This window comes from Chlorocebus sabaeus, chromosome 25 (genome assembly GCF_047675955.1).
Source record: "Chlorocebus sabaeus isolate Y175 chromosome 25, mChlSab1.0.hap1, whole genome shotgun sequence".
Taxonomy (NCBI): Eukaryota; Metazoa; Chordata; class Mammalia; order Primates; family Cercopithecidae; genus Chlorocebus; species Chlorocebus sabaeus.
The window spans coordinates 19,382,265-19,404,261 of NC_132928.1; the positions used below are offsets into that span (position 1 = coordinate 19,382,265).

A 21,997-nucleotide genomic window follows, 5' to 3' on the forward strand; every position below is an offset into this window, starting at 1 on the left:
ATATTAGTTTGATCAAGAGATCAGGAAGTCTTCATGGCCATTGCAATTACCTCTTAGTGTACATGAAGCTGTAAACTAGCCACTATACACCATGGAATACCATGCAGCCCTAAAAAAAGAATGAAATCATATCCTTTGCAGCAACACAGATGCAGCTGGAGGTCATTATCCTAAGAGAATTAGCGCAGAAACAGAAAATCAAATCCACATGTTCTCACTTGGAAGTGGGAACTAAATAATGGGTACACATAGGCATAAAGATGGAAACAACAGACCCTGGGAATTTCAAAAGCGGGGAGGGTGGGATGGGGGTAAGGACTGAGAAACTACTCATTGGGTACTATGCTAACCATTTGGGTGATGGGTTCAATAGAAGCTCAAACTCCAGCATTATGCAATATATCCCTGCAACAAACATAGACACCTACCCCTTGAATCTAAAAAAAAGAAAAAGAATGTTACTGGAGGAGGAAAAGCATCTTTCCTTGAACTTGCCTGTCTGAAGCAGTAAGAAAATGGCCTCTGCCTTCACTTTAACTTCGCAAATCATGCACAAATGTGTTTAACTGCTGGAACCTGATTAGCATCCAGAACGCTACAGAATCTCAAACATATTTCTCTTGAAGTACAGGAAAAAAAAACAAAAAAACTAGAAAGGGCTGGGAATATTTGTAGTTTGCCAAGTAATCAAATGTAACACAGTGACTTTGGGATACTCAAAGTCACAAAAGTACAGTTTTATCATCTGTAAAATCAGGATTAAATAATGACACCTACCCATAATAGTGTTGTGTTTAGAATTTAAGGAGATTATACATACAAAACACTTAATATAGTGAAAATCATGTATCTTTACCATTTTGAAGCCTTAGCTTAACTGTCTTGCAGCATCTAGTTTTGCAGTTGAAAAGTTTGATGCCCCTCTGATCTTTCTAATTTTTAAGTCATCTGGGGGTCTTTTTGGATTTTCTTTTACCCCTGGTGTTCTAAAATTTCACAATGCTGTGTCTAGGTCTGGATTTTTTCATTTGTTGTTCAGATCCTTCATTTGGAGACAAGCTCTTCAGCTTTGGCACATTGCCTTGTATTTTTAATACAACTTCCTCCCCTCTGTTTTCTTTCTTCATGAATCACCTGTTAGTCATATGTTAAATCCTCCTGGTTTGTCTAAGTCTCTAATCCTTTTTTAAATCTTTCCATCTGTTTCTTTTCTACTCCATTTTCCTTTTATATTTTCTGGAGTTTTTTTTTTTTTTTTTTTCATTTCTATTTTCTAATTAATGGGTTAGTAAACATTTTCTGTCAAGGGCCAGAGAGTAAATTTTTTGGTTTCATGAGCATATGATCTCTGTCATAACTACTCACTCTGCTGTTGTAGCATGAAAGCAGCCATAGACAATATGAAAACAAATAGGCAGCGCTGGGTTCCTGTATACCTTTCTTTACAAAAACAGGTGGAAGGCTATAGTTTGCCAGTCCTCGTACTGATCCTTCTACTATTTGCTTTGTTTTGGCGATCATACTTGTAATTTAGAAGAGCCCCCTTTTTCTATGACTGTTCTTTTTTCTGAGCATTTTTTCTCTTCTAAAAAAAATCTGTCTTAAATCTTTCTGAAAACACTAATTAAAATTAGTTTTTAGTTTTCTTGTCATCTTTCCACTATGGACTCTTTCTGTTGCATAATTTTATTTTCTGTTTATCCTGGATTTTCTTTCCTGGTGGAGGCTTTCCCTTAGTGTCTCCTCAGCCATGATTGCCTGTTTATATTTAAGAATACATTCCCCAAAAAACTCTAAACGTTTAAATGCAGCTTGTTCACTGAAGGCATAAACATGATTAGATGGAGATAAGACAATTTCCCTGCGGACTCCTAAATGCCAGTATGGGGCAATCTTTGCTTGGAATCTTGAGTTTTTCCAGAGAAGAAACTTATGATATTGACTTCCCAAGGGCTAGATGCAAGCCTGACACTATTCTTCACGCTGGATGGAAATACTACTATACATCTTACAGGCTTTTCGTGATTATCTTGCTTTTAATCCCCAGATTCATGCTACCCCATGCTGTACCTGGTAGTATTCATGGTTCTGTGATCAGATTAGTTCTCCCCTTCTATGTGCACTTTATGCTCGGTTATCTCCATTCTTTCTAAAGAGTCAGTTACCAGCCTCCATCCACAATGTCTTCAGAGGGTGGTATGTCTCATCTGCTGATGCCCTCTTTCCAGTTATTTGGACCTTATGGGTATAAATGTGAATGTGTATATATATTTATATACATATATATACACATTATGTATGTAGGAACATATATATGATACTATCATTTCAGTGGAGATTACAGGAAGAATAAATAATTATATGTGCCTAATCCACCATCTTTAACTGTAAAAATAAACTCTTTCTTGCATTTTCTTTCGGCAGTGCCAGTCTAGGCCAACTTATTTAACACATACTACGACTTGTCAGATATTTAAGTATTTCATATTCAATAATATTTTTATAAATTAGCACTTGGATTCAGAAACTGTGATAACTGGACACAGCTGAGTATTTAGGAAAGGCTTTGTTACGCAACTCTATTATTTAAGTAAGATGTAAAAGAGAATGTTGTTCCAAGAGAGCAAATTCATGTACTATAAAAGCACAAATTTATTTATAAACTACTGATATGCAAACCACAATGTGAATATACAGATTACATTAATCTTACAATTCACTGTATGGAATATTGTTTCCAGTTATTCACTGCCCCTCACTGTTGATACCAGGCTTGGCTGTAAGACTTGCTTTTAGATCAGAAGTAAGCAAACTACAGGCTGCAAACTGAATGCGGCATGTGGTCTGTTTTTTTGTTCAGCCAGCATGCTAAGAAAGGTTTTACATTTTTAAAAAGAATCGTAAAAAAAAAAAAAAAAAAAAAAAAAGCGACAGAGACCATATGTAGAACCTAAAAAAAAAGAAAAAAAAAAATGAACTCTCTGGCACTTTACAGAAAAAGTTTGCCAACCCCTGCTTTAGACAATGAAATGTAAATGGAAGTGGCATGTGTCAATTTTAGGCAAAAGTTTTCAGAGATAAGGATTAGTTTGCTATGCTCTCTGCCATGACAACCAACAAAGTTTCAGAAAGAACCTGCCCAATCAGTCTGGAACTTACAGTGAAGAAAACATGGAGTAGAGCCATAATTGACCCATGATAAACATGTAGCACAAGTAAAAAAGAAACCGTTGTTGTGGGCATTTAAAAGTCACAGGATTTGTTACCTCAGAATAGCCTAGTTTAAGCTGCTTGCTATGTGTCAATGTAATATAAGTTCCTACATATGTCTGAAAATAATAAAAGTGCATTTAAAGAATATTTATAATTGTCTTCTTAATACTCAGAATATATTTCTAAAAGTTATATCTCAAAAACATTTGAGGCTTAAATTATATTTAGTTCCTGAAAATAGTTATTATTAGCTACTTCCATTGTTGTAATAATAGTACTTTTACCCTCTTCTTTTCCAGTTTACCCTCTTCTTTTCCAGTTTGGTATGTTCCTTCTGATTTTGAAACTTGAAAAAATACAATGCAATGATTTTTTACTTGCGGACTAGTATCTAATTAAGGTTACCACAAAATTAGAACATTAAATTTATTCACACATGGATAAGATCAAATAAAAATAGTTAGCATTTATCAAGTTCCCACTCTTTACCAGCTGCTGTTCTAAGGACTCTACATGGACTATCTCCTTTATTCCTCACAAAAATTTTATGAGGTGGCTATTATCATTACTATCTCTTTTTACAAATGAAAAACATGAGGCACAGAGAGGCTGAATATTCAACTAAGGACACACAGTTGGGATGCAGTGGGATCCATGACGTGAATCCAGAGACTGCAGATGCTCCCAACTTTATACCAACCCTCCTAAATGCAAACATAAACTTGGTCTTGAATATCTAACAATTTTGGCATTAAAATGACAGATTTCTCCTATCTAGCAATTCTTTAATATTTTGTGACAAATCACAAATGAGCTGGTATAAAAATTTTTCTTAACTTGAATACAGCTTAAGGACAGTGCTAATTTTCATTTTAGGGAGAAATATACCACTGAAAGTAAACTGACTAATGAAAAATGTACTTCTAATATGCTGTTTTCCATTAAAAAATCTTATTCTCTTTAGATATGTTATAACTTTTATTATACAAATTATAGTCACTTAATGACACAGGTGTGGTCTGAGAAATGCATTATTTGGCAATTTCGTCATTGTGGGAACATCATAGAGTGTACTTATACAAACCCAGATGGTATAGCCTATTGCTCCCAGGCTACAAACCTATACAGCATGTTACCGTACTGAACACTGTAGGCAACTGTAACACAATGGTTAAGTATTTGTGTATCTAAGCATATTTAAACATATAAAAGCTACAGTAGCTATCAGGAGGCTGATGAGCCCAGGAGGTCAAGGTTGCAGTGAACCCTGATTGTGCCACTGCACTCCAGCCTAAGAGAGCAATCCTATCTCAAACAAAACAAAACACAACAAAAACACCAAAAAAAGGTACAGTAATAAGACTGTGTAACAATCTTCTGGGATCACAATCAATTATGTGATCTGTTTTTGACTGAAATGTTATGTGTGGTGCATGACTGTATATAATTTGATTATAATATCAGGTAATTCCAAAATATAACAAAACTATGTGCACCAAACTTAAGTTTTCAGTTTCTATTAGTTCTGTTAGCTTTTTCCACTAGAAAAAAAATGTAATTTAGTACCATTCTAATCATTAGTTGCCCCAAAAGTGACTAACTATAAAAAGGACATGGTAAATAGCTAACGTATAGCCTATAAAAACAATTCTAAGAGATATAGGAAAGAAAATAATGTATACCTTTTGTAAGATCAGAGAATATTGTTACAAAAAATGGTAGAATTACTCAAATTAAATTAAGGACACCTGTTTCATCTCAGAGAAGCAGCTAATGTTTGTTAGTTCAAAGGTTTTCACATACTTTTACCTCATTTAATCTTCACAACCTTGTGAAGTACCCAGGTAAGCTGGCACTACTATTTCAATTCTAACATGTGTAGTATGGAGAATTAGCCTTCTTAGCAGAACACCTTTCCATAATCAACACCTAAAAATGTGTATTTTACTCTAACAGGAGCTCCTGGAATACAAACACGTGGTATTTGCAGGAGCATGTTCATTTTCAGTGATGGAAATTTACATCTATTTGCTTAAAATAAACATCAGGAAATTTATATACTGGCTTATCATGAACAATAACTTTATGACCAGAATTATTCTTTTCCCTGCATAAAATTCAATGTAACTTTCAAATAGATATCTTTCTGACTCATTATAGTCTCTACCGAATCCACAGCACAAATGTGATTATGAGACTGGAAACCTGATAATAAACAATTTCATTCAAGTTAAAATATTTAAAATTAAGTTCCTTTGTCCTAGGAATGCATTCAGTATTTCTTAAGTTCTATTCTGTTCTAAGAACATAAATACATCAAGGATAAAAACTGCCTCTTTTCTAAATTAAATCTCAAGTTTTCTGGAGAGAAAAACATTTTTGCAATTAGTATTTTCCAGTTTTCTTTAAATTCTCACCATCTGCCTAAATGGACACTACTTTGGAAAAGTAGCATTAAATCCTATCTACCTCAAAATAACTGTCTCAGCAGATATATCCATAACTCTTGGAAGAAATATCCTCACTAGTGCTAAATTCAGAGGAAAGACTATAAGCAATGTAATTACTAGTAGTTAGCTTATAAAATATATTCTGATAAAATACATATTCATATCTATCATTTAAAATAGTATTAAACATTTTTCAAATGAAGCACCTACTATTTTAAATCATCTGTCAAGATTTTGAATACAAAAATATGAGAATTAAGGATTTTGGTTTTAAAATATATTTGCCCATTGTATACTTTCTTGTTATTTTAGATTAGCACGATGGGGAAAATGATTAAAGAAAATAATAAAACATTGCTTCTGTTTGCTATTTCTTTCATTTATAAAGGGTAGGCCTCAAGAACAACCTCATTCAATGTTACTGTTCATTTAATTATCATCCATCCACCAAATGGTAAGATAATAAATAAGAAACACAGTGGATATGACTATTCTATTATTATTAAACAATTAGCCGAGGCGGACGGATCACCTGAAGTCAGTAGTTCAAGACCAGCCTGGCCAACATGACGAAACCTCGTCTCTACTAAAAATACAAAAATATTAGCCAGGCATGGTGGCGCATGCCTGTTATCCCAGCTACTTGGGAGGCTGAAGCAGGAGAATCACTTGAACTGGGAGGTGGAGGTTGCAGTGAGCCGAGAACATGCCATTGCACTCCAGCCTGGGTGACAAAAGCAAGACTCCATCTCAAAAAACAAAAACAAAAAATCAACACAAAAGGGAACTTACTTGAGAACACTGTAATGTAATAAAAATGCTTCCTTAAAGTAAAATATATATCATTTCATAGATGTTGATAATAATGAAGAAGGCATGTTTTCGGGATGGCCATAATCTAGATACTCCCCAAAGAAATAATTTTTGAAATAACAGTTAATATTTAGAATTTGAATGTGTCTCCCTATGATGTTTTTATATGAAACACTATTTTATCTCTTCTTTCTCAATTTAATAAATTTTACAGTGTACTTAATTATAGAATATGCTGCTTGCTTGGACCTATTTATCTGTTATAATCTATCATAAAATGGTCAAGTAGTATTCTCTTTCCATAAAACATTTGTTAATCTCTCTCATTAGCATTGCAACAACTAAAGTTGATATCTTGAAGAAATAAATTGCTTAAAATAAAATAAGAGCAGCAAAGGAAAACAATGCCTGTGCTTTAAGCTTATTTGTTAATTTTCTGGCTCATTTTTGAAAAACATAATACACACTTGTTGGTATGCTGACAGTGAAGGGATTAGCATTTGGATGGTTCAACAAAATGAATCCCAATTTAGTTGCTTGATGTTCTTTATTCTCTATATTAAATACTTTAAAAAGCAGTTTTACATATTGAAATTTCAGTTTTTCTCACTCAATTTTCCTGCATGTTCAAAATTTCTTGAGACTTGACCTTTAAACTTGAATTTTTTCCTACAAAACTAAAAATCTGACTTAAACAAAAGGCTTCTTTTGTGACCTGTTTTAGTTTCTTCCTTTCACTAAAAGATTTATCTGATAACAATTCTTTGTGTGAGACTGCAGTTATTCCTCTCAACTAATAATATATGCTCATTTACTTTCTCTGTGAATAACTGTCTCTAAATAGGTCTATAATCATTGAGTTTTATACTAAAGTGAGCCATGACTCATTACTGTTGTTGTCTAGGGAACTAAAACACATGTAACTTTCCCCTTCATGTAGCAATTTTCAACTGTGATTATTAGTTTATCATGAAGTATTTATTACAAATTGTTTTACAAAGAAGAAGAGTAATCTCCATTCAGAAAATGTAGATTTTTGCTGACAATGGTAGTTGTGAATTATAGTGAATATGAAAATGGATGAAGCTAAGTTTTGAAAGTATTTCCTAATCATATAAAGTATGATTCTTATAGGGACACATAACTGAATGATAGAGTATCAGCAATAATTTACCTCTTAAAAATAAAAATAACAGTATAAACATCAAACTGAATTGATTTAAATTGATTTAATCCATTAACATAAAAGATAGGCTATTTCTGACACATAGGAATTTTAGAAATTAAAGGTTGAAATTACAACTATCTACAAGTTCATCATTGTAGTAAGTCATAAAGTAGCTCACTTTTAAGAGTCTGTGGCATTATGTTCTTGACTGAGAAATGCACATATATCCCTAATTAATCAATTATTATTTAAAAATAAAACAACTCCTGATGTGTTTAAATACCCTGAGATGCATGCTTATTGTATCCCAGGTTATGAAAGATTCTTAGTAGGGCCAGGATACTGACACCTCTTAAGAAATAATATTACATTATATGAAACTGAATAAGAATTTAAGAATGATCAGATTTACTTGAACATGTTGATGAATAAATTTAATAAGTGTTCATTGAACACCTGTGTTTTAGATGCTATGAAAACTACCATATAAATAAAACAGTCTCTCTTCTCCAAGTGTTTAAAATCTAGATGAAGATACAAAACAATGAGTTCAGGCCGGGCACGGTGGCTCATGCCTGTAATCCCAACACTTTGGGAGGCCAAGGTGGGCAGATCACTTGAAGTCAGGAGTTTGAGACCAGCCTGGCCAACATGGTGAAACTCCACCTCTACCAAAAATACAAAAATTAGCCAGACATGGTGGCACACACCTGTGGTCCTGGCTACTTGGGAGGGTGAGGCAGGAAAATCACTTGAAACCAGGAACCTGGGAGGTGGAGGTTGCAGTGAGTTGAGATTGTGCCACTGCACTTCAGCCTGGCAATAGAGCGAGACTCTATCTCAAAACAAAACAAAACCAAGTTCAATAATATAAGATTTGCTGCAAAATGAGACCAGAGGCAATAAACTCAGAGATAATATACATATCCTATGAACTTATTTACCCATCCATTCATTCAACATTTATACAGCAATAATTAGTGTCAGGCCTCTGGGCCCAAGCCTGCACATATACATCCAGATGGCCTGTAGTAACTGAAGAATGTCAAAAGTAAGTGAAAATGGTCAGTTCCTGCCTTAACTGATGACATTACCTTGTGAAATTCCTTCTCCTGGCTCAGAAGCTCCCCCACTGAGTACCTTGTGACCCTCCTCACCCCGCCCACCAGAGAACAACCCCCTTTGACTGTAATTTTCCACTACCCACCCAAATCCTATAAAACAGCCCCACCCCTATCTCCCTTCGCTGACTCTCTTTTTGGACTCAGCCTGCCTGCACCCAGGTGATTAAAAAGCTTTATTGCCACACAAAGCCTGTTTGGTGGTCTCTTCACACAGACACATATGAAAATTAGTACTGGATTTTGGGTTTACAAAGATAGATAAATTAAATGGTTTATGTTAATGTGGTGGCTCAAACTTCTAATCCCAGCACTTTGGGAGGCTGAGGCGGACAGATCACCTGAGGTTGGGAGTTCGAGACCAGCCTGACCAACATGGAAAAACTCTATCTTTACTAAAAATACAAAGTTAGCTGGGCATGGTGGCGTATGTCTGTAATCCCAGCTACTCGGGAGGCTGAGACGTGAGAATCGCTCGAACCCAGAAGGCGGAGGTTGTGGTGAGCCGAGATTGCGCCATTGCACTCTAGTCTGGGCAACAAGAGTGAAACTCCGTCCCAAAAAAGAATAATAATAACAATCTAATACATTTCTATAAAGGTACGATTTAAATTAGACTTAAAGTGAAATGTGAGATTTAAATAGAATCAAATTATGACTGAGATTGACATTTTAGTATAATCCTTTACTATGTCTCCTTGGTACTCCTGACATATGATAAACTCTTCTAGAACTTTAGTCTTTGCTTTGGACTCCCAACACCTTGTTTAATTGAAACGGAATTCTTCCCTGAGGATACTTCATTCCCTCTTGACTTTTCAATCTGGTTATTCCCTCATATCCCACGTGACTCAAGATCAGGAAGCAAAGTTCTCTGCTGCTTCTTAAGCACTGCTCCTTTAAAAGTTGAGGAAAAGAACAACTATTTTCCTTTAAAGTTTGTATCATCCTGTCCTCCTATTTTGTCCTCCTGGACATTTCATCTTCATTCTTGAACATTTCTTTATTCCTTGAGGAAATGGTCCTTGATTCAACCTTTTGAAAAATTTTTTAAATTATACTTTAAATTGTGGGATACATGTGCAGAATGTGCAGGTTTGTTACATAGGTATACATGTGCCAAGATGGTTTGCTGCAACCATCAACCCGTCATCTACATTAGGTATTTCTCCTAATGTTACCCCTCCCCTAGCCCCCAACCCCCTCACAGGCCTCAGTGTGTGATGTTGCCCTCCCTGTGTCCATGTGCTCTCACTGTTCAACTCCCACTTGTGAGTGAGAACATGCAGTGTTTGGTTTTCTGTTCCTGTGTTAGTTTGCTGAGAATAATGGTTTCCAGCTTCATCCATGTCCCTGCAAAGGACATGAACTCATCCTTTTTAATGGCTGTATAGTATTCCATGGTGTGTATATGCCACATTTTCTTTATCCAGTCTATCATTGATGGGCATTTGGATTAGTACCAAGTTTTGCTATTGTGAACACTGCTGCAATAAACATACACGTGTACGTATCTATAGTAGAATGATTTATAATCCTTTGGGTATATACCCAGTAATAGGACTGCTGGGCAAAATGGGATTTCTAGTTCTAGGTTCTTGAGGAATCACCACATTGTCTTCCACAATGGTTGAACTAATCTACACTCCCACCAACAGTGTAAAAGCATTCTTATTTCTCTAGCATTTGTTGTTTCCTGACTTTTGTTGCTGTTTTGTTTTTGTTTTTTGTTTTTGAGATGGAGTCTTGCTCTGTTGCCAAGCTAGAATGTAGTGGTGCAATCTTGGCTCATTGCAATCTCCACCTCCCAGGTTTAAGCGATTCCCCTGCCTCAGCCTCCTGAGTAGCTGGGACTACAGGTGTGCGTGACCATGCCCAGCTAATTTTTTGTATTTTAGTAGAGACGGGATTTTACCATGTTGGCCAGAATGGTTTCAACCTCCTGACCTCATGATCTGCCCACCTCAGCCTCCCAAAATGCTGGGATTACAGGTGTGAGCCACCGTGCCCGGCCTGTTTTCTGCCTTTTTAGTGATCACCATTCTAACTGGAGATGTTATCTCATTGTGGTTTTGATTTGCATTTCTCTAATACCCAGTGATGATGAGCTTTTTTTCATATGTTTGTTGGCCGCATAAATGTCTTCTTTTGAAAAGTGTCTGTTCATATCCTTTGCTCACTTTTTGATGGAGTTGTTTTTTTCTTAAAAATTTGATTCTGAATTCAACCTTTTTTTACACTTCAACTTCTGTCATCATCTTTTGTAAATTCCGTGTCCACTCAGCCTATCTAAGAAACCAGCCCTCTTGACAAGTATCCCTCTCCAGTAATTGTACCTTTTACTCTATCTCAGATGCCCACTTCCACCATCACACTCTGGACCCTTCTCCTTCCACTTCAAATGAACTGAAAACATTCCCCTTTCAATCACAGTCTGCCATCCTTCAACACTTCTTGCTTGGCTACTCCCCTCACATCTCTTTCTTGATATCCTTGGGACTTTCAGTTCACTAACCTTTCTACTTCTCCTGCCCATAATCCCCTTTCTGGCTTCACTTCTCTCTTTATTCATTTCATGATCTACCATTTAAATAAATCTCTTGAAAATACTCCAACACTTTTGCCTCTCTGTTTATCCCAAACACATTGATTAATGGCTCTCTTCAATTATTTGTCCTTTTTTTAAATCAAATCATTTGCATTAATATTTAAACATGCCCAAGGCTCTCCTCAGCTCAAAAACATTCTCCCTAAACCCTCGCTTTCCAAATACTGTCCTCTTTTTCTTCCTGTTATAGCCAGATTAGGTGAAAAAAAAGTCTAAATGACTGCCACTCTCGTTTGGATTCTAGCCTACAGTATCAAAATTAGCCCCTGAAAAGCTATCTATGATTTCCATATCCTAAATCCAACACACAGTTTTTAATATTCAGATTATTCTTTCCATCAGCAACATCTGACAAAGCTGATTATTCCTTCCTTCACGAATTTCATTCTTGGCTTTCATGATCTCTTACTGCCTCTTTCTTCCTACTTTACCTCTCTTTTCTCCGATTTTTAAATCTAGGAATTCCTGAAGATCTTCTCTTCTCACCCAAGACAATCATCTACTCTCATGTCTACTTCCAGAACTGCTTTGTGTTCACATAGAAGTGTAAGCGAGAGTCAGATTTAATGAAATACACACATCTAAGAAAATATTAAGTGCCCTCTATCATTAGAACTTAAGAAAATTTAAGTTTTCACTATGGTCCTGTCTTTTCTCCCATCCTTTCACCCGTCTTAAAGAATCCAGCAAGAAACTTACCTACTTATTTATCCCCACCAAACTGACCAGGGTCCAAATTCCGTGGCCCTTTCTGACACTCCATTTTTTAACTGACAAATGATTCTCATAAATAATTAAACAAAGACAGAAATAAAGATAGAAGTAAAAAAATCACCATAAACCTAAACCATTCATAAACTGCTATTAGGTAAACATCCTGCAGGCATCATTCTATGAATATATACTAACAGAAAAAGGAATAGAAATACTTTTATAAAAATGGGATCACACTATAGCTATTTTATTTAAAAATCCATTTTACCTTACATAAATTTAATAGAAAAAATGAAATAAAATGAATAGTTGAACTTTACATAAATATTTCTTCCTTGCTGATTATTTTCTAAATAATCCTTCTCTAAGTTAAATAGGAGAGGGTTAGTCATTTTTCTTAACTACATTAGCATATTAGCATTCTTACATTTCTTTCCATCTGCCCTATGTCTGCCTTTCAGTTAAAAAAAATCAAATACAGTATTATTTTTTATACTGTCCAGATTTATAGCTCTGACAGACACTGTGATACACTGTCAATGGAATGTCAATATGGTTTTGTTTTGAATTGTGAGGACATAAGATTTGGGAGGGGCCAAAGGTGGAATGATACAGTTTGGCTGTTTCCCCACCCAAGTCTCACCTTGAATTGTAGCTGACAATTGTAATTGTCAATAGATAATTCCCTATCTATCTAAGAAGAGACTGTTGCCCTAGCTGTTGGTAGGGCTGTTGGAAGACAGCCTTCAATGTCAGTCCCTTCAGGAACTGACTCAACTGTAAAGAACTGCCTCACCCAAGGTCATCCTTTCAGGGGTGCCCAAGGCTGTGGGAGCCCTTCTCTTGCATCGGCATGACCTGGATGTGAGACATGGAGTCAAAGCAGATCATTTTGGAATTTTATATTTAATGACTGCTCTATTGGATTTTGGACTTGGCATGGGGCCTGTAGCCCCTTTGTTTTGACCAATTTCTCCCACTTGGAACGGGTGTATTTACTCAATGCCTGTACCCCCACTTCATCCAAGAAGTAAACTAACTTGTTTTTTATTTTACAGGCTCATAGGTGGAAGGGCCTTGCCTTGTCTCAGATGAGATTTTGGACTTGGACTTTTGACTTAATGCTGGAATGAGTTAAGACTTTGGGGGACTGTTGGGAAGGCAGGATTTTGTTTTGAAATGTGAGGACATGAGATTTGGTGGGCCAGGGGCGGAATGATATGGTTTGGCGGTTTCCCCACCCATAATTCCTCACAATTCCTCACCCATTGAATTGTAGTTCCCATAATCCCGCTTCCATGGGAGGAACCCTGTGGGACATAATTTAATCATGGGGGCAGTTACCCTCATGCTGTTCTCATAACAGTGAGTGAGTTCTCACGAGATCTGATTGTTTTATAAGGGGCTTTTCCCCCTTTTCCTTGGCACTTCTCGTTGCTGCTGCCATGTGGAGAAGGACATGTTTGCTTCCCCTTCTGCCATGATTTTAAGTTTCAAGATGCCTCTCCAGCCCTGTGGAACTGTGAGTCAATTACACCTCTTTCCTTTATAAATTACCCAGTCTTGGGTATGTCTTTATTAGCGTCATGAGAATGGACTAATACAAGGGGCAACCAGTATCCAATGACTGACTGATGGGAGTATAAAAGCCTAGCCATCTCAGCCCAAATGGGGACAACTCTAAAGGACTATTTTAGTTCCAGAGTTCCCTGGGGGTTGGCTAAGACTGTCATTGGGCGTGCACTGCAGCTTGACTTCTCTCTGCCCAATCCTGCTTCCATCTCCTCTCTTTTACAAGTATGAATTCCAAGAGCACTCCTTAACAAATATTTGGCACACTAAACTCCCTCTCAGAGTCTGCTTCCCAGGTAATCGAATCTGGAACACATATGGTGCCTTAGATTCTTTCAGAAGAAGGCAACTGCATTAGTCAATTCCCTGCTGTGTTAGGCCATTCTTATGTTGTTATTAAGACGTACCTGGGCAATTTAAAGAAAAGAGGTTGAATTGGCTCACAGTTCTGCAGGCTGTAGAAGCATGGTGCAGCAATCTGCCCAGCTTCTGGGGAGGTCACTGGGAGCTTTTACTCTCAGCAGAAGGCAAAAATGGAAGCAGGCATGTTACATGAAGAGAGCAAGAGTGAGAGAGGGAGAGGGGGAGATGCTACAGACCTTTAAACAATCAGATCTCATGATAAATAATTTACTATCGTGAGGACAGCAGCAAGAGGATGGTGCTAAAATAAACCATTTGTGAGAAATCTGCCCCCAGGATCCAATCACCTCCCACTGGGCCCCGCCTCCAACACTGGGGATTACATTTCAACATGTTCAACATGAGATTTGGAGGGGACATCCAAACTGTATTAGGCTGCTTCATCTGATTCTCTTCCCACAGGGGTTAATGTACTCCTTAGTCAGAGGAGCAAATGTTTTATCAGCCAGGGTAGATTATGCTATAGTAACAGAGAACTCCAAATTCTCAGCAGTTTAATTCAACAATGGTTTACTTCCTCCTTATACAACATATGGATTTTGGACTGGCAACAGAGGCTTCCTTCAAAGCTCAAAGAGGCTCCGTTTCCACACATGCTTCCATAATAGTGAAAGCATTATTCTGATTCTTAAAGGTTATGAGCAAAAGATAAAAGCAAGTCATGTGGCCACACCTGAGTTGAACAGAGTGGTAATCTATGCTGCTTTTGCAGAGAGGAGCAACAGACCTTACCAAAGCAGGCTACATGCCAGAGTTGACTCACAAGTCATAGTTTGCAAACCCTGGTCAAAAGCAGTGATTCACAAACTTTAATGTATATCAGAATAATGTACAGTGCTTGTTAAAATACAGATTGCTGGGCCCTACCCTCATTTTTTTTTTTTTAATTCAGAAAGTTTCAGAGAGGGACTGAGAATCTGCACTTCTATCAAGTTCCTATGTGATGATGTTATTGGTCCAGGAATCACACTTTGAGAACCATTTGTCTACAGAAAAAAAACTTAATAGGTACGCCTGCAGCTCATCTATTAATGTAGAGAACCTTATTTCAAGATGAAATACAACACAACTTTGTCAAATATCAGTTTTCCTAAAAGGCAACTCACCAAAAACCATATATATTATTTAAAGTAAACCAATGATTTAATAAAGATTCCTATATTATGAGAACTGTCCAATGTGTAGGTAGCCTCACTATTATTATCGCTAGCCACTCCGAAGAGATCAGGCTAATTAAGTACTGTTTGTACAGGAAGGGTTGTGTGTATGTTTGTGAGAGAAAGAATAAAGTTTCATTATTAATCAATCAAATATAATAATATTAACAAATCTAATAAGCTGCAATTAGACGTAAAACCAGGATGAGGAAAAAGGGAAAGGCTGCTTTATGCAACTGTTACAGAGAGTAATATAGTACCAAAAATCCAACTGAAGAAATTAATTGGGGTTATATGCTAAGAAAGAGTGCCATCTGAACAAAGCTGAGTATGTAAGAAGAGTTCAAATTATGAGAGGGATATATACCACGGTAGGAAGGATAACTGACAACGTTCTAGCTACTGAGTTTGGCATAAGACAGTACTAAAGCAAGTTAATAGTAAACCATATGGCTATTTCACGATTCTTATTTGAAAACAACAGAAGCTAACTGACTCATTAAGTGGAATAGTAATTTATTAAAGGAACAGGGATGAATAAAGAACCAAGTTAATGGTTAAGCTTCTCAAGAATGAAGTCTAAAAACCATACTACAGAATTGGTTGGGTGAGGAGAACCTGCTGCTGTTCTCACTGGATTCTTTTCTGCCAAGGACTTTTCTCTATTGCAGCTGTTAGTGGCCCAGCACCAATACCATTTCTGCATCAGCAGAGCTATTTTATAACAGAGTTACTATTGCCTCTGAAAACCAGATACCTCCACCATCAACTTCATGGAAACATGATCTGAGTGCAGTGCCTGCTTCTTTGTTCAGTCTGTATTGAGGTTTCCTGAAAATGAATATGAGTGGCAGAGTCTAGGTCACACAGCTCCTGCCGTACCTACCAGTGAGACTGGGAAAGTCAACTTGTGGCTTACCTTAGGGAGGTAGACATAGTTATTCCCAGATAGTTACTGAAAAGGTGGAAGAGTGAGAAAGCATAATACATGTCTGCCACAAAATGTCATATCAAGCATACAGAACTCATCTAAAATTCACCAATTTCTGTTCCTACCTAACTCCTTCCCCAACATATACTAGCATAATTAGATAATATCAGAGATGGATAGGCTTTTAGAGATCACTTGGTCTAATCCTCTCATTTCACTAATGGGAAACCTGATACCCAAAATGATCAGATGATTTACTTAGTTTACATGGCTAGTCAGTAGAGAGAAATTATGCTTTTTAATTCTTAGTATATTTTCTATCATGCAATGATCAAGAAGGAACACTTCAAATGGTATTTTAATTTTTTTTTTTTTTTTTTTTTTGAGATGGAATCTTGCTCTGTCACCCAGGCTGGAGTGCAGTGGCGCGATCTTGGCTCACTGCAAGCTCCACCTCCTGAGTTCACACCATTCTCCTGCCTCAGCCTCCAGCGTAGCTGGGACTACAGGCACACACCACCACGCCCGGCTAATTTTTTGTATTTTTAGTAGAGATGGGGTTTCACGGTGTTAGCTAGGATGGTCTCAATCTACTGACCTTGTGATCCACCTGCCTCGGCCTCCCAAAGTGCTGGGATTACAGGCATGAGCAACTGTGCCCCAGCCTTAATGTTAAACTTTAATCTTATTCTCAGGGAAACCTACTGTTTAGTCCTCAGAAAGTCATTTTGGTGACATTGGTCTTTTTTTCTCTCAATCAGTTCCTGCAAAACTAGCTATAAAACTAAATTTTATATGCAAAATTCTATGTTCCTATTATCTATGAAAAAAAACCTGTAAGCTTAAATGTGTTTTAATGGTAGTTTGCAAGTTCTTTGGCTGGATTAAAATTTTCCTGGCCAAAAGGCTAATACCCTTACAACAAAAATGACAACAATAATAAGTAAGTATTCAAAAGCTACCAGAAGGCCTGGAATGGTGCCTCAAGCCTGTAATCCCAGCATTTTGGGAGACTGATGTGGGAGAATCGCTTCAGGCCAGGAGTTCAAAACCAGCCTGGACAACATAGCAAGACCCCATCACTAAAAAAAAAAAATTAGCCAGGCCTGGTGGTGTGCACCTGTAGTCCTAACTATTTGAGATGCTGAGGTGGGAGGATTACTTAAGCCCAGGAGTTCAAGACCAGCCTGGACAACATAGCAAGACCCCATCACTAAAAAAAAAAATTAGCCAGGCCTGGTGGTGTGCACCTGTAGTCCTAACTATTTGAGATGCTGAGGTGGGAGGATCGCTTAAGCCCAGGAGTTTCAGGCTACAGTCAGCCATGATTACACTACTACACCCCAGCCTGGGTGACCCTGACTTTTCCCAGAGTGAGACCCTGACTCTGGGGGAAAAAAAAGCAACTAGAACAAATGTTTAATTATGAGTATATCTCTTATAGATATATTACTACATCTTACAAAAATTAGAGCCAAACTCACCCAAGTAAACTATAATCACAAGATCTCCCCACAAAGTTAATATTAAAACTTAAGCAAAGAGAACATTAATACTATAGCATATATAGAATATATACATTGTATTGGTATATTTTAACAAGTAAATAACTGATAGCACAGAAGCCAAAAGGAACCAATGAGATTTGAGAAGGTGGAGAAAGAAGGAAAGTAATAAATAATAATAATTAAATATAGGGTACTAAATTTGAGAAGCATGTCAACACAGAGAAAACATTCTCTAAGGGCAGAAGATGGATAGTTTTATTCAAATACAAATGTTACATCTTTAGAGAGGAACAACAGACAATGGGGCCTATCAGAGGGTGGTGGGTGGGAGAAGATAGAGGATCAGGAAAATTAACTATTAGGTCCTGGGCTTTATACCTGGGTGTTGAAATAATCTGTAAAACAAACCCCCATGACACAAGTTTACCTATATAACAAACCTGCACTTGTACCCCTGAACTTAAAATAAAAGTTAATAAAAAAGAAATGTTATGTCTTACAAGCTATTTATTTAGCACTTTTTCCTCAGAAATTATTGTACTGGTTGGCAGAAAAAGATTATAGAATCAATGACTAGAAGCTAACACATGTAACGTAGGTCCATTAAAAAATTGCTTAGTTTGAACAGAGATAAGATGGTATTATTTTCTATGACTTCATTCTCTTTGTGAAATGAATGTAATTAAAACACAATTGGGAACAGATAAATTACATACCTCTTGATGACAGAGTCTTTCTCTGCTAATTTAAATAAGTTATTTCTAGATAAGGGTGTATTTTCCACAGAATAACTAGTGATCACCCAGACCAAATAATGAAAAAGTTTAGAAATCATATTCTAACTGTATATTATTAAATTTTATGAAAAATTTGTTCTTTCCCCCCTGAAATATTGCCTGCACTCTTTTCTCTCCCCTCTTATAAGCTGCTGCTATTATTTTAAAAAGGCATTTCCCCAAAATGATAATTCTGAAAATTTAAAAGGATAGCAAGTTATCAATTTTCCCGAAAGATATTAATTCTTATCCTAGAAACCCATATGAATATACTATATTTACCATCATCATTTTGTACTTAAAGACATTGAAATCATTTAGTTAAACTGGTATGGTGTGACTGTGAATGAAGTTCCTACAACATAAAATGTTGCCTGGTGTAAATGCAATGAGACCCTAAACTACTTGGACTGAAGCTTACACATTTAAAAGCTTAAAACAACACTAAAATAGTATACCTTTATTTTAGAATATAAATCTATTCTAAAATCTGTATATTTATATTTTTAAAATGCTTTGTTTTCAATATAACAGAGAGGAATAAACATAAACCATAATGCACACTTATAGCATATCACAGATTTTTTCATAATCTAAATGTGGCATAATGTATCTCCCTGGTTTAAATAAACAGTGCAGACATTTCTCTCCTGTGATTTGCAAAGCCTTGTGGGAATTTAGTTTAAAATATGAAGACAGAGAGAGAGATTTATATGTGATTATCATCTGGAGGACAAAAAGAGAAAAGAGAGAACTAGCTCAAAGTACTAAGCTTAAGGGTTCTCTGGAAATACTTCACAATCTGTTTAAAAAGGGTGGAAAGTCTACTGAGGCCAGATTTGTTTTGAAACTTTAAAATAATTTCACAGAAGTTCTGGAAACATATCCAGTCATGACCTAGGGAGCGGCACATATTCTGTAAGGGCAAATCCTTTCTGCCATATAGCAAATAATATATGGGGCTGATACTTCTGAATGCATTGCCTAATTTTAACCTGGAAAAAAAAATTCTATAAGGAGTTTGGATGACTTCATAATCAAACATTTAATAAATGTTCAACAAAAAAACAAGTAAAACCCTGGGCCAAAACTCTGTGAAGGATAAAATAAAAGACATAAATCACAAATTATCTTCAAGGGCAACTTTTTTAGGTAAGAAAAAGTATATCTATCTATCCAGGGCTTAGATATTTTTGAAAAGTCATGATTACTATGTTAAAAAATAGACTGACAAACTTGTTGGCTTGATTAAAGATTTTTAAAATTGTGCACACTATAAACCATGAACATAAACTGTATACAGGCCATTTGATGAGATACTCACAGAATGATTGTAAGAAGGTTCCAATATCACAGGCAATGACATTTTCCCTTGAAGATTCAATTTTGTTAAATAAAAAATCTTTTCCCCCACAATCTTTTCTTTTTTCATGCGATGTACACCATACAGTCTAAACCGAACTGCATAATTTCCAATCATCTCAGATTCAACATGATTAAATTTAAATGTTTCTGTGAAGACAGGGCATGGTCCTCTCTGGATGCTGGTTTTTGCTCTCTGTTTCTTTATAGGTAGAAGAACAAGGTGTACTTGCCATGAGTTGCCACCTGTCCTGTTATATGTTGGGATGTCTGTGACAGCTGTCACTGTTACCAGAAGCTTCTGTTCTTGTGAGTCATAGTCAAAAGTCACATCCAGTGTGCCATATTTAGCTTCTGGCTCAGGATCAAAAGGTTTAGGAAGCTGTGATGATGATCCTTGAGCTGACATATCCTAAGAAAAGAAAATTTAAATGTTAGAGTTTTTAACTCAATTATTTAACCTAGCATGTCAATAAATACTTGGTATTTCTTTAGAAGGAAGATGTGAAAACAATTCTGCCACAAAGAAAGTAATACAATAACAATTAACAGTCAACTACAACCAAAAGGAACCCTATAGGGCAAGATTTCTATAAGCAGTAAGTTAAACTCAAAACTTATGATAATAAAGACACGTTTAGAATTTAATATTCACCATTACAATTCTGAGAAAGTGTGATGTATGTTTTTATAAATGATAATTTAAAATATGTCCTTTAGTGGGTATATCTGCTCCTTTTGTAGAAAACTACTACATTTTACTTTCAATGTTATAAACAATGCCACTGACAGCAGAGTATCAGGTTGCAGAGGAACAGAACATAAGTAAAAGTATAATGCTATTAAAAAATTTGGTTCCCTTTTCAGAGTTTGCTCTAAAACACCCCAATCTGTAATAAAATATAAAGATATTTAGACTTAAAAATCAATGGAAATGTGAAAGCATAAATAAAGGTCTCAAAATATTAGCACATATTTACTTTCCATAACATAGACTATATTTACTTCAATTTCTAACCACAATTAAAAACACATTATTTTCTAACATTAATGACTATTTAAAATGACAGAACACACATTTTAAAAGTTCAAGAAAGGCTGAAATGGTACATTTTAATTATGAAATTAAAAGAAATTATAACCATTTTTCCTGTAATTGTCTCAAATTCCTGCCAGTCTGTCTATCTAGAATGTAATAGGGGTTTTAGCTAGTTACCAACAATGTCAAACCTAGGTCTCTGGCCTTTCAACTATACCACTCTGCCTCTTCAAGTATTTTAATAAATCTTAAATAATTCTCATTTCAAAATGTGGGCCAATTTAATAAATTTTTAAAATTTTCTAAACTTTTGAGTGGCAGTGAGTATTACTGAATCTCAGTCTTCTCTTTTTCCATTTACAAAACAAAACAAAACAAAACAAAATCTTCCTGAGTGTTAGCTAGAAATACTACCCACAAGATTTGGGGAGCCGAGGCAGGCAGATCACTTGAGGTCAGGAGTTTGAGACCAGCCTGGCCAACATGGTGAAACCCCATCTCTACTAAAATACAAAACTTAACTGGGTATGGTGGTAGTCCCAGCTACTCAGGTGGGTGAGGCAGGAGAATCGCTCGAGCCAGGGAGGCAGAGGTTGCAGTGAGCCAAGATCATGCCAGTGGACTCCAGTCTCAGTGACTGAGAGAGACTGTGTGTAAAAAAAAAAAAAAGAAAGAAAAACCACTGTCCATAAGAGACTATACTTCAGTGCCTCTATTATAGCTCATACGACTACATGACTCAGCTTCGGCCAATGGGAGGCAAAAATAATTTATGTGTGAAACATCCAGATCAGGTTTATATAAGAAATTACTTGCTCTCCACTCTCTGTCTCACTCTTCTCACAAGCAGATATACAGTCAGGATGTGTGGGTCTGCTCAGACCATGTGGACTAGGACAACACCCTAGGGCAAGGCAGAGTAACAGAAGAGAAGGAACTGGGTCCCTGAATAATCTCATAGAGCAAAGCCCCCTGCTCACCCTGCATTGTTGTTAAACAAAAGAGAAGTAAGTTTCTGTGTTCCTTAGCCATTGTATTTGGTGGGGGCTGAGGGGTCTTTTTGTTGTAGCAGCTTAACATGTACCATAACTACTGTACCTACTATGTGCCAAGCCCTATTTTAGGTCGGGAGAGTGCTTCTT

General features: G+C 36.4%; 1 protein-coding gene across 10 annotated transcripts in view; it reads right to left on the minus strand.

Moving 5' to 3' along the window:
* Window positions 1–21,997, minus strand: part of SYT14 (synaptotagmin 14) — a 234,193-nt gene that overhangs the window by 52,241 nt on the left and 159,955 nt on the right. For 9 of the 10 annotated variants that reach the window (XM_007988577.3, XM_037985600.2, XM_007988575.3 and 6 more), the window contains one exon: window positions 19,779–20,228. In XM_007988577.3, the coding sequence (XP_007986768.1) occupies window positions 19,779–20,228 (450 nt within the window). Of the gene's footprint in view, window positions 1–19,693; window positions 20,229–21,997 lie in introns of those variants that run through there. The other variant, XM_073011533.1, reaches the window with a different exon arrangement.